Here is a 14,303-nt window from a genome sequence, read left to right as displayed (position 1 = left end):
TCGAGTCCCAGCTGACCCGTCCGGGAGAGTTGGCTGCCACGATGTTGCGCGCATTGTCGAGGACACATGCGGACACTTTCCCACTAAGTCCCCACGTCTCCACTGCATCAACCAGTTTAGCTGTGAGGTTATCAGCTGTGTGTCTACCTGGCATGCTCTGCGTTAACAGGACGGCAGAATTAACTTTCCAGTACTCATCGATAGAGTGACATGTAATTGTCACGTAGCTCTCTGTTGTGAGCGCGGTCCAGCGGCCCGTTGTAATAGCCACGAACTTACGAACTCGACACGCCCCCATGAGTTGATTGACTTACGTAGCTAAAAAACAAAATTGACCGTTAGTATTAATTGGTTAACGTTCCTGTTATCGGTTAACGGTTAAACAGTTAACCATGTGCATCCCTACGAGCCACTCATCTGAATCAGGTGTGTTGGAGCAGGAAACATCTAAAACATGCAGGGCAGGGGGGCCCGAGGACCGGAAGTGAGAAACACTACTTTAACTTAATAACACAAACAACAGTAGCTAATTATAGCACCTAGCTGTGCTGACCAAACAGAAACAAACCAGTCGATCACCACTGCTGTTGTTTCAGGTGTGTACACATTACACCAAGCAACACGACGCCATTTCCCAAATGCTCCATTTCAAATGTACCCAATACATACACAGATACACAGAAACCAGAGTTTTGAAACATTTGACCATTTTCTCTCCTCCCCACAGGAGGCCAGTCAGGGGCTGGAGCCAGCAGAACCTGAAGAACCTCCAAAGATTCTGGACCTGGACCAGGAGAACCAGTAAAACTGGAGCCGTGTGTTTACATACCACAATTACTTGTTGGCTTTAATCGTGGTTCAGCTTTTCCTCAGTCCATCTGTATCCAAACAAGAAATAACTGAATCAATATTTTTTTAAAATAGCAATGGATCAAAGGATTCTGTGCAATGAGAAAGTATTTCTGGAAGAACTGTCACCAACTCTGCAGCTCTACGGTGCATTTTAGCCTCTTTAAGCTCATATTTTTACTGTACTGTTTGGTTCAGTCTCAGTATTTCCAGCAGCTGTTGACATCAAACAAGCTCTGATAGTGATTCAGCTCTTGTTTGGTCTACACCAACTCCTGAGAAAAACATCTGAATCTTGAGCTGCACATGTTCCACTTTCCACCTGCTGTTTGGTGCTGGGCAGGTTGTGCACAGGGTTTAGAAGAGCTGAGAGCAGCTGCCCAACCTTTTATACAAGCCAGATTTTGTCAGTCCAAGAAGCAAAACAAGCAGCGTAGAGGTGCAGAGTCGGTTGTTAATTCAAAGCCAAAGCCTGATGCATCTTATTCTTCTGTGCAACAAAGCGCCATTTTTGTACAAAAACTATTAAAGCCGTCAATAAGCCAACAACGAGTAACTGGGCAACGTGTTGTTCATTGACGGACTGTGTAGTTTATCATGACTCAATCCCTCATACACCATCCTGCTGCTAGATACATTAACTAACGCCAAATGTGGATTCATCTGCCACTGAAAATAGTCCCCAAAAATGCACTGTTTCCTCCTGTTTCAGTAACATTTGCAAAAAATTGAATAAGCAGCTGTTTTAGGAGCCTTAAAATTAAACCATATACTTATGAACCACTTTTAAAGATTTACATCTTCAGTGGGAACAAACAGGATTGGAGGAACACCAGCTTTAACCTTTAGCTGCAGTTGGCAATTTGAGCACACGTAATGCAAAACCTCCCACCTTTCACTCTGCTGCTTCCTATCACTCCACTAAGACCCTCCCATCATACCCACAAATTCAAATATGAGCAGAAGGAGACGGTTGACCTGTGAAACCTTGTAGGACCCGCTCACCACAGTGTGAGTCTCGCCAAGACCCCGGTCCCTCTCAGTGCGACTCGTCTTCTCAAAGACACCCCTCCGGTACTTTAACGGCTCATAGCAGAGCACCCCAGGTGATAGTGCCGTCTGGCAGCAGGAAGAGAGGCTAGTACACCACACATGCACACGTACACACCACACAAACATAAAGGTTATTCCCCATTGTTTGTCGTCATGCCTCTTTGCTACTCATTGACGTGTTGGAAGTTTATCGCTAGTTGGTGGATTTTCTGCCACTGAATCAGGCTGTCGCATCGTGTGGAGATAAATCTGGCTATGCGAGACTAGACTTTCACCATCTGAAGGGACGTGCATGCACATCTGCATTTGTAGAACAGCAAATAGGAACGGTCCCTATTAGAAATGACCTGTGATTGGTCAAATGGTCCCATCATGGGCTGCATTTTCTACAGTGAAAACAGCCAAGAGGACCTACACCTAACAGCTAAAATAAACTGCCTACCACAGCTTTCACTCTTAACAGGAGAAACTGGCAAAACAAACGTCTTCTGCACTGGATTACTGCATTTCCTCCAAAATGTCCACCATCACTTAAAGTCCTAAAGTCTGAGAAGACATTAAACTCCTTTCCTCTGCCTGTGAACGGGCTGAATTTGGCAGAAAACAGTCAAATGACAGTACAGACGGCGTGGAGGAAATCACTGCACTGACACTGACGATGCCGCCGACCTCCACAAACCTGACATCATGGGAAGGTTGTCGAGAGGTGTTTCTATTGGCTGCAGTGACATCAGATGACACAAAGGCTCCAACAATGAACCAACATCACCAGTTAATGATGCCTAAAGATGCAAACACAATCAAACACACACATGCATGCATGCATTATCTCTGCCATCAAAACATGTTTTAACCTGCAAGTTCTAATTCTGGCTCCCTGTGAATAGTTCAGATAGGTAGATGAGAAGACTGATACCACTCCCCTATCTCTCTGTGAACTACAGCTAACAGCTGGTTAGCTTAGCGTAAAGACTGGAAACTGAAACAGTTAGTGTGTTTGTGTCCAGCATTTACAAAAGCTGTCCACCAGCATCTCTAAAGTTCACTAAACATCTTATATTTGTTTGTTCCATCTGTAGAAAAACCCAAGTGTAAAAACAACAATTGGGAGGGGTTATGTGCCGGCTATTTCTCCGCTTTGAGTGGTTGCCAGACAACCAGCACAGACTCCAGGAAGTTACTGCTTTCTGGACTGAGCTATTTCCAACTGGAAAAAAGAGCCAAATCTGCTTCATGTCACTTATATTCATCTTCATGTCCGCTAACAGCCTGAGCAGCACACCAACAAAAGACCTACTAGTCAACCGAAGTACCAAAAGTCACTTATTAAGAATAAAATGCCAAAGTCATTTGGAAGATGAAAAAACGGAACATTTTACACTATTTTCTGAGCTCTTCACTGAAACAAAACTAAAGGTGTGTTCAGTCAATGTGAAGCAGACTTTACAGGCTGCAAAACTAGTCAATAAACTGCATTTTCATAGCACTTTTCTAGCTTAAAGGGATAGTTTAGGTTTTTTGAAGTGAGACTGTGTGATGAGGTCCTTATCCACAGTGTCTAACCTTCAGTGGATGGCCGTCAGCACACCCCCAGGCTGGAGAAGCAGCATCAGTCCCAGTGGAGGAAGGTAAACAATGTACTGCTGAAAAGAAAAAAAAAATAACAATAATGATAATAATAAAAGCGAACACTATATTTAGAACTTTATCGCTTTTCCTTTGGAACAATATTATACTTCCATATTCCTACACATGTATTATTCTGCAGATCAGCTGTTTGGGTCAGATTTTCAGCAGACAACAAATACAATGTGTACATATTGTTACCAGTATATACTCTTACTTACTTACTTATACTTATATGTAAATATACAATATACTTACATACATACACACACACACACACACACACACACACACACACACACACACACACACACACACACACACTGTATACTATATATCACGTACTACTTTATTATTAGTCAGAAGTCTTATTATAGCCATCATTGTTACTGTCATTGTACTGTTAGTGTCTCCCTCCCTCCACCCCTGTAACTAACTGGTGGAGGCAGATGGCTGCTCACCGAGAGCCTGGTTCTGCTTGAGGTTTCTCTCTGTTAAAAGGAAGTTCCTCCTCCCCGCTGTTGCCAAGTGCTTGCTCATGGGGGAACTGTTGGGTCTCTGTAGACTAAGAGTGTGGGCCTCTATAAATAAAATTTAATTGAATGCAAGGCAAGAAAAAAGGAGTGATTATGACAGCAACAACGAAAGACCGTCCACCGTCCAGGTAATATTTAAAATGTTCACCATCTTAAGTTTGGTGTGTTCACAGGCTAATATTTGCTTATTACTATTAAAAAAAATATGGGAATGTCATGAGCGTGTTTCGTGTTTAGTAATAAACCAAAGTAGTGGACAAATAAAATTTGACCTCATGGTGGAGGTACAACAAAAGTCTATCTGTCCTGATGAGGATGATGGAAATCTATATCATATTTCATGGTCATCCTTCCTAAAGTTGAAACACTTCACAAAAAAACAAAAAGCCAACCTATTGGGGGCGCCAGAAGAAAGGTCAGGTCATGAGGTTTCACCCTCTGGATGCCACAGACGGCTGAAGCAAATTTTGTTGAAATATTTCAGTCTGGACCAAAGCGAGAGGCCAACCACCCAATGCGACATCCAAGAGACACGCTGCTAATCGAAGGGTCAACTGATTGTAGAAGTAATCAGTAGTTCCAGTCCTGGTGTCAGGACCGGCAGCGGTGTTTGTTAAAGGTCATCGCCTCCTCTGGACCCCAGCACAGGACGGACTGGCAGGGTTTTCAGGACTCAGTGTTTTTCTCAATGAAAGTGAAACATTGAAAACAGTTTTGTGGCAGTAACAGCTGTTAAAGCTGAAGACGGCTGGAGATTCAATTAAAAAAACATGAAGCTATGATCCTTTGATGGCTTTTCCTTCATTTCAGTGCTGCCAGAACTGAATATTTACCCGTTTTGTTTACATCAAAACCACAGAAATCTGCTTCAGTCTTCACGCTGATTGTATTTGATGTGTCTGTGTCTCTCATTGGCCTCCACATCTGTTCTTTTCCCACTTCTGTTTTGCTTCATGGCTGTCTAAACAGAAGAAATGCGTTTTGTTTACACAGCCAGATTTTTTTGTTTTTTTACACACAGGTTTACTGTGTGAAAGCAGCCATGTTGTTTATGATGGAAGGAGCCAGTCTGTTTCTTGGTCTTCCTCTCCTCGGCTTGTCTGTTTGAATATTCAGGCTGAAAAAGAGATTGTGGTTATTCTGCTGCATCTACTACGGGCTCGCACTGAAAAACCCCAAATGCTTCCTCTCTCTGTAGACCTTCACTTTAAATAGCTTTCCACCTCTGCTGCCGACATTCAAGACAAAAAACAAGGCTGACCTCCTCCCTCTGCTGTCCATGTGGCTGTCAGAAATTTATTGTTTTGGCGGTTGAGCAAAAAGCATTGCGCACATTACACATAAAGTGCATCATATACTCAAGTCATATTGAGATTAGAATATCTGTGACGAGGTAACCTTTCTAACAGGAGAGCAAGCAGCTGTGGAGGTGACTGTTCTGGCTGTTTCTCTGGCCACTGAGCTCCCTTCCCCCAACACACAAAGAGCTGAGCGGCAGCACTGGCTGCAGAGCGGAGCAGCTTGGAAATGGTTCTGCCTGAGAAGCAACGCTGTGGGGGAGTAAGGGAGGAGGGGGCCATGAAGACCAGAGACCCCAACCTCAGATGCTGCAGCCTGGCTGGCTGGCTTGCTGCTTGCTGCCATCACAGACCTCATTTAAACCGGTGTTGCTGGTTCACGTCTCACCTGCTGTCTGATGAAGCGTCCTGACCAGGTCTGATATTCAGCTGAGACCACGCTGAGCTGAAGGTGACAGCTGGTTTCCGTAGAGAGGAAACGGACAAAGAGTCGTTCCTCATGAGGATGAAGCTTGCGAGCATGTTTGGACTGAGCACACAATGTATATCCTCAGCTCTGATCAGGCAGCTATTCTCACGTTGCCATCACTTGCACGCAATGAAGTAGTTTATATCTCGAGCTTTGTATTTTCATCCATCGTTTTTCTTATTCGGTCTTTGCTTTGAGAATTAAGAAGCTGTTTACTGTTACTCCATTTTGTCTGATGTTCTTTAACGTAGCTGAGTGAAGTAGAAAACAAGTCTGTACTTCAGTTTCACCAGCGAATCAAAATGCGCTCATGGGTCACCAGGTTGTCGGCTCCGCCTGTCAGAAGGCGACTGCATTGAGTGAAGCTTACTGGCATGTTTAGCATTAAGCACCAACTTACATACTCAGCTCCAATTGGAGCACAATGACACCAAATTGGTACACAACAACATCAGAGTTTGGTCATCGACAGCAGGGAAGCCACTGACCACAACAATCAATCTGTCCTTTTACATCGTTGAGTAAAAAACAACTCTGTGCCTCTGTTCTGGTGCCCTGTCCTTCACCTCTGCCCGGTTTGCAGCCCCCTCCCTCATGTGTATGTGTGGTGTGTGATTGCCTGAGTGGAGACAGGTGTGCTGGAGCCAGAGAAGAGCCTCTCCAGCTGCAGCCTATCCTGTAATCAAGGCTCCAACAAAGACTCAGCTCTGCTACATCCACCCTGCCAGATCATAGTACCTGCTCAGCCAGTATGCAGTTTTAGCCTTCTCTAGTTAATATTTGCTCGTTGCCTATTTTCCTAATCCTGTTTCTCCTCTCCCAGCAGTTCTGTCTGCTCTGCCTTGGTCTGCCTTCCAGCCCTTCATCTCGTCAGACCTGGACCCCAGCTCGGCTCAGCGACTCACTCTACACTCGACTCAGGCCCGGCTTTCCTCCTGCTCGACACAACCAGCCACCAGCCCAGTCTCCACGTTTCCAGTCATCCCTCCAGCCCAGCTCATCTCCTCTCACATCTTATCCCTTTTGCCCTTGTAGTAAATTATTCTCTTTATTCAAACTCCAGTCTCCTTGCCTTTGTGCCGCATTAGGCCCACTTGCTAAAATCTGGAAGGGAATTAAAACAAGAGCTGTTGTTTCTGTGGTTCAGAGGATGCCTGAATTTGTGTCACACTCTTGGCAACTTCTGAGTCATAGTGGGCAGTTCCAGCATGTGTTTGGAGTTTCAGTTCATAATAAAGTGCAGTCTGTTGAATCTCAAGTATTTGAGTGTGTAAGTGAGAATGGACTCAAACACCGAGGCCACATCAAAATGCCTTTCATTGTGAATTCAACCTCAAAACAACATTTTGGCACTGCCAAACAGCAGTGCCAAAATGTTTTGAATTTTGGGAAGCTGCTGACTGCAACAATTTGCTTTTCGTGTACTGCATTTGAAACTCTAAGTAGCTGAGTGGAGTAGAAAACTTTGCTTCCAATTAAAACAAACTCAAATATCACAATATATATCACACAAGCATCACAAATATTTGTATTTGTATGTATCAACAGGCTGTAAACCGCCAAAGGCATCACTTGGGGCCTGAGCAGGAACTCTTTGCTTCATAAGAAACATAGTCTGATCAGAATCAATGATCCAACTCTCTGTGCAAATGTGTCATTGACCTGTACACAAATTTTATGGATATCCCATTCATTCATTAAAATGAAATTAAAACCCTAAATCTAAACATAAAAATTTAAATCTACCTAAAAGTTTTTAAAAGTGTAAACTCATAACAGGCTTTTCCTCTTTCTTTATCAGTCACTGTAGTTGATCTTGATTTCTATAGTGTGATACTGCTAATGATATTTTTAGAAAGCCTTGTGGGTGTCTCCAAAGGGCCCAGGCCTCTTGCATCACCGGACCACTTGGTCTAGTCACTACCAGTCATCTTAGAAGTCAGATCTGTCCTTGAGGAGCTGTGAACTACTGTTTCCCCAGAGATCCTGCTGAATAAGAGGCTCCAGTCCAGGGAAAGCCAAATCACTGACAACAACAATACGTGGCCTAACGGCAGGACACTCCTCATCCAGCTAGACTCTTTGAACACGGACCATAGATCAAACACTGATCAGTAAGCATCATCAAACATGGGTTTTTATTTTCATTTTTAAGGCTCCAGCAGAAAGCACAAAGCATTAATTCCCTGAAGGCATACAGATAAGACTCTGCCTTGGTGGAACAGCATCAGATTTCCTTAAACTCCCTGGGAATGGATTCTCCTCTCCAGTGACTCACAGATTTCACTGGCGCGAAGTGCCCTGAGGGCCCAAAGGTACTGGTGAACATATGGTGGGGGTGGGGCTGATGAGACCTACTGTATGGCTCGTTTTGTCCAGACGGTCCCAGGAGCTTGACTCAAGAACTAACAGCCTGCTTAGCAGTGGCCCAAGAACTCTGAGGACCTTTATCTACCTTTTAATCAGAGGGACCTGAAACAACATTTAGGCTATGTCCACACTAATATGTTTTCATTTCAAAATTGTGTTTTAAATGAAAATTATCTGTTTAGCTCCTTTTCAGGAATAATCTCCATCTGTATAAACATGCCTTTTGCGTAAAGATTGAGCCAGTTGCAATCAATTGTGCAAAACACTGCTGTTTCGTATAGCCAGTGAAATTCCAAAAGCAGGGATGTGCTGCTTCATTGGTTCTTTACGGAAATCAAGGAATTCAGTGCAAATAGGGGATATTACACAAGGCTTGAAATGACACATGCAGTAAATCGCCTAAATATAAAGCTATATAGCCTAAATATAAGTATAGGTAGCCTCAATGTAAATACAGATGGCCTAAATCAAGATTGTCAAAATATAGACATTTATCTTGATCAGCACTGTACATGGCCTTTTTTGGAGAGTGCCTAGACATACTGTTACAAAAATGTGTAAAATATTAATTTTCTGTGGTACTGTTATGAGTTTTTATTGAAGTTGGACTAGGATAAGATTTCATGCCATGGTCCCATTGCATTTTCCAGCTAATGAGGCACAGATTTCAGAGATCATTTGCAGGCATCTATTTGCAAATAAATAAATAAATAAAAATTCAAGCAGAAAATCTTTCTATCAGTGTGCTCAAACTTCTGTTACTCAATGCCAGTAGTACGTACAGTGATTCTGACTGCTGGGGAAAAAAACTTCAGTTTTACATTTACATTTCATCTTAGCCTTTCGGGTACAGTAGCAACAAAGAGGCCACAACGTGCACACACTCACTGCTATCTGTTATCAACACCTAATAAAAGATGCAAGCATTACCTGCACCCTGCTGAGTTCAACTCATCTCGCTATGTGTTGCTTCCCTCATCCGGTGATGGGAACTGTACCATTAGTGATAGTGGCAATATAATAAGTAAGCAAATGTTTCTTGTTGTTTCAGCACTCAACGTCAAGATCACCCATTCTCATTTAGCTCTTATCTAGAACAGCCTGGATGTTAGCTACAGTGTTTAAATGACAACACCATTCATACCAGCAAAGCTCAGAGTTATTTCATATGTGAATGAATGCTGTGCATTAGTTTTAACAGTCATGAGGTTTGTGTTTGGCCAATCAGTGACATTCAGTATAGCCAACTATGTCCCAACATTTCACCCTAGCAACAAGTAATAACCGAGGAGCTAAATTTAGACCTCAGATCCTCTTTTCAAAGCAAATGTCAATTTCTTCAGAACAACACGGATGTCCTGTACAGGAGGGGCAAAATTTGTCTACACCTGCTAAGAGGACTGAGGTTCTTTGGAGTATGAAGGATGCTGTTAAAAACATTTTATGACTCTGTGGTGGCATCTGCAGTTTTCTATGCAGTGGTCTGCTGGGGCTGTGGCAGCTCTGAGAGGGCCAGGAAAAGACTGAACAAACTGGTCAGAAGAGCTAGCTATGTCCTGGACTGCCCTCTGGACACCATCGAGGAAGTGAGTGAGAGGAGGATGTTAGCCAAGCTGACATCATGGACAACCCATCCCACCCCCTGCATGAGACAGTGGGGGGCTTAAGCAGCTCCTCAAGCAACGATGACCACTGCATCCAGTGTGTAAGAAAGAATGCTACCGCAGGTCCTTCAATCCAACAGCTGTCAGACTGTTTCCAGCATCATGTAATGTAGCACTGTGCTGATGGTGTTTTTCCCCCAATTCTACACTTCAACCTACACTACACTTCTTCACTGACCTACCTTTTTTTTTTTTTGTTTTTACACATTTTTTTCATCTGGTGCAATACTATTTCATCTTCAAATTTGTTGTTTTTTTGGTCAACTGTGCAACAACACTAGATATTATCCATATTGGCAACAGTACTTTTTAACTGTACATATTGTGCTACATAAACTCGAGAAATTCAAAGCTTCTTCCTATGCAAGAATATTTTTCAAGTGCAATGCAACATACAACACAGGTATTTTTATGGATGGGCAGTAGTATTTTTAAGGCATTTAGTATTTTTATGTGTAAATAATGTACATATACATAAATGATTATTTATTCTATATCCTGTATACTTTTTATCTTGACCTTTCTGTGCCACTGTTCTTGCTTTTTTAATACTTGCTGGCTGTAACAACTTAATTTCCCCAGAGTGGGATCAATAAAGTCCTATCTTATCTTATCTTATTTTATCTATTTTATCTAACTGCTGGAGGACAAGGTGGACTGCTTTCAGCTCAGCTGCCCACAGTGACCCAGTTCAGCCTTCTCACTTCTATTTGTTCAGACACATGTGAAGGAAGTGACAGTAACACTGTTCTTCTGAACAGACATAGACACACCAACCATCTACATAGTTCAGGATCCTGTGCCACTGTCTGCTCACATGAGCCAAGACTGCATCCCTGATTAGGCCTGTGGGTTTGTTTGCACATAATTGACCATCTGCCTCCTGCTCTTCAATTACAAAGAAATGCCCTATCCTTGCTCATTCATTGGCTGGTCCCAATGAAGCTTCCTTCAACTAATTTGTTAGTCTGAATTCCCAATGGGGTCCAGTGATTGGCTCCAGGGCATGTCAATCAAACAGCTACCTCTTCTATAAACAAAACAGCAGACTCAACGCAGCCTATTCTCCATGTCTAAACTAGGTCTCAACACAAAGGCAAGATCAGATCAATAATTAAAAGGATAACAAATCTAGATAAATATCCTATTTTAATATCAGGTGTTTACACATTTACAAATGTCTCAACTTTCCCTCACTTGTATTCTGGTGAACTTAATGTTAGTATTTAGAAAGGTCAAAGCCTGCACACAAACTCCAAACCACAAATTTATTGAAATGGACAATTTCTCATTCATAGTCCAATCTTCATTAGATCAAAAGTTCAAGCTTGACAATGATCCAACTGGGATCAAAACACTGTCCATTTTAATAAACTTGCAGTTTTGAGTCTGTGTGCATGCTTTTATTTTGCAGTTTTGTTGAGTGTTTTAGACAGGTGCTGACAGAAGTTTGTGGTCATTTTGGAGGATAAAGTCTGTGGTGTGTTGAAAAGTACTGCGTTATGTAGAGAGGTATGTCTATTATTTAGGCTCATTTATATAAATGAGGAGAACAAAATATTCTAATGGATAATGATCATAATGATAGAATTTATGTATATAGCTCTATTGTGGAGAAATGATGAGTGAGTCAGACGGGATTCCCATCAGAAACTGCTGTGGATCAACGTGCCACCTCCTCCACACTGAAACATTACTTTTCTCTTTTTTGGCTCTGATATCTCATCATCAACATGATTCACCTTCCATGGCAAGTGGTACAACTCTGAAAACCCTGAAATGACGCCACAGATACAAGGTCAACAAACTACACGCACAGAATGGTAGAGCAATTACGTTATGAATGAGACTTCACATCAGCTGGATATGTTTAGCAGTTTTTAAACAGTTAAACTGTTCAAAAAATAGCTCTCGTAAAGTAAAAATTACCATTTGACCAACTTACTCAAGTAAAAGTATGAACTTACTCGGTCAATAAACTACTCAAAGCTCAAGTTACTTTGTGTTTTAATAATGTCCAAGTCAAGTTTCAAGCCTGTGGGATACAAATCCAAGCCAGGTCTCAAGTCTCTTTTCAGAATAATAAGTGTTTTATCTGCTGCGCATCAGGTTAGAAACACTCTCTATATTACAGGGAACTGTGAGCCCAGTTTTCCTCCATTTTCTTTCAATCTGCTCAACAGATTCTCTTAATTTGATGAACACTATTATTGTTTAATCTTGTGAAGATTCAGTCAGCAGAACTCTTTAGCCTTTAGTGGATCAACAGCATTTAAAGCAGGTGATACGGTATTATTGATAAGTTCAATCATATAATTTCAAGAGCAGTCATAGTGATGTCATGTGATTTAAATGATCTCATAATATTGCAGAACTCTGCTTCAGTCTTGCCATTTAGAAATCTCTTATGAACCAAAAATTCCCTTTTAGTCTTTGTTACGATTATGTTGCCATCAAAAAACATCAAAAATAAGGAATTTTAAAACTGAAACATTGTCAATGTTTAACCCTGTTGTCATTACCAAGTCCAGAATGTTACTGTGCTGGTGAGTGGCTTCATTTACTGAACACTGACATACCCTGTTTACATTTATGAAAAAGGATTTTATTGCTGTAGGTGCCTGAGGTGGAACTGATTTTTAACTATTTTATATAGACTTCAGGGCATTCAATCGTTCGCAACTGGACTTTGTCAGTTTGTCTTGGAAGACGTTTCGCCTCTCATCCGAGCAGGCTTCATCAGAATGGGTTAACCCTAACCCTAACCCAGAATGGGACACTAACGAGGCAGACGACTGTTGTTGACAGCACCATTTCATTAGACTAGAGCTGTCCTATCTAGTCTGATGCGCATGAACTGATGAAGCCTGCTCGGATGAGAGGCAAAACGTCTTTCAAGACAAACTGACAAAGTCCAGTTACGAACGATTGAATTCCCTGAAGCTTACAATGACCTGGATGAATGAGAATATTCACAGGCATATTTTGTATAGCAGAGCAACTAATCATTTTCCTTAGAAATTCATCTCCTGCTTATTTTGTTGAGTAAACCATTCAGTTGGTTGTTTGGTTTGTAAAATTTTAAAAAATAGTAACACTTTCACTTTGTTTTGTCCAAACAGTAGTCCAAACCTTGAAATGATTGAAATTAAATTACAACTATTAAAACAATTGCAAGGATAGAGTAAATCCTCATATTTGAGGAGCTGGAACCATGAAATGCTTTTCGCATTTTTGCATGAAAAAAAAAAAAAAAAAAAAAGTTGCATTCATTTTCTGTCAATCAACTAATCAGTGACCAATAGTTTCAGCTGTACTTTTTATTCTTACGTACAGTTGTAGTTACTTAATCGCAAGGTGTCATATTTTATAAAATCATCATGTTTTGTATGTAAAAATCCTAATTTGTAAAGTAACAAGTAACTAAAGCGGTTAGAGAAATGTAGTGGAGTAAAAAGTACATTTGTCTCTGAAATGTAGTGGAGTTTAAAGTAGCATGAAAAGAAGATACAAGTACCTAAAATTTGCGCTTACATAGAGTATTACTCAAGTACATATAATCAGTTACATTCCAGCAACGACATAAAGTATAACTTACATCATGAAGACGGTAATTCTTCTCTTTCTTCATGCAGTTGAAGCGGTCAATATCCAGGCTGTAAGATAAGACTGTCCGCACTCGACGGTTCTCACTGTCGAACCGAACTCAGATCCTACCTGGACTGCTGCTAGCTAAAGTACTTTTACAAAGGCGCCATTACTGGAAAGCTAGCTAACTTTTAGCTCTCGGTTGTTTGACTTTAATTGCTTTAACTTTGTAGAATTTGTTTGATGAGAGGACAGAGAGGGACTGTTGTTTTGTCTGACGATTACCTTCGACATAACAGCGACGACACGACAAACTTTAATCGACCTAACCAGACTTCCGTTTGAACATGGCGGATGACGGAAACCAGAGCGGTTGAATAAAACAGTTGCGACACAGCGCGAGCTCGCCACCACGCAGTCACGTGGTTCACGCAGCTCTGAATAGCTTCAAACCATTTCGCGCTGTCAGCCTGTTTGAGCGGTTTCAAACAGGACCGTCAGCAGTGAGTATATCTGCAGGAATTTTCGGCCAGTATTAAAGTATTATATATTTACCATGTTGACTACACGTATAGTCAGTAAATATTTATATTTTATCACTTTTTTCTGTATTTAACTTTGGAGGCCAGGAGGGCTGCTCCCATAAAGCACAATACTTTCACAACAGGGGGGAAAGTAACTGTAGCCTAGATTTAGTGCTATTCTTAAGTACAATTTCAAAGTACTTGTACTTTACTCAAGTATTTCCACTATCTGCCACTTTCAACTTCTACTCTGCTACATTTTAGAGGCATATATTGTACATTTTGCTCCACAACATTTATTTGATCATTTACTTTGCACATTCAGA

At 41.5% G+C, this 14,303-nt stretch overlaps 1 protein-coding gene across 1 annotated transcript in view; it reads left to right on the top strand.

The window, feature by feature from the left end:
* stab1 (stabilin 1) overlaps nucleotides 1-1,401 on the top strand; it is a 78,984-nt gene extending 77,583 nt beyond the window's left edge. The window contains exon 70 of the mRNA XM_070994234.1: nucleotides 728-1,401. Within this exon, the coding sequence (XP_070850335.1) occupies nucleotides 728-805 (78 nt within the window). The 3' untranslated portion in view covers nucleotides 806-1,401. The remainder of the gene's footprint in view (nucleotides 1-727) is intronic.
* The last annotated feature ends 12,902 nt before the right edge of the window (nucleotides 1,402-14,303 follow it).

Source organism: Chaetodon trifascialis, chromosome 3 (assembly GCF_039877785.1).
Source record: "Chaetodon trifascialis isolate fChaTrf1 chromosome 3, fChaTrf1.hap1, whole genome shotgun sequence".
In the NCBI taxonomy this organism is placed as follows: Eukaryota; Metazoa; Chordata; class Actinopteri; order Chaetodontiformes; family Chaetodontidae; genus Chaetodon; species Chaetodon trifascialis.
Note: the sequence above shows the minus strand (reverse complement) of the source record. Positions and strands in the feature narration are given on the sequence as shown.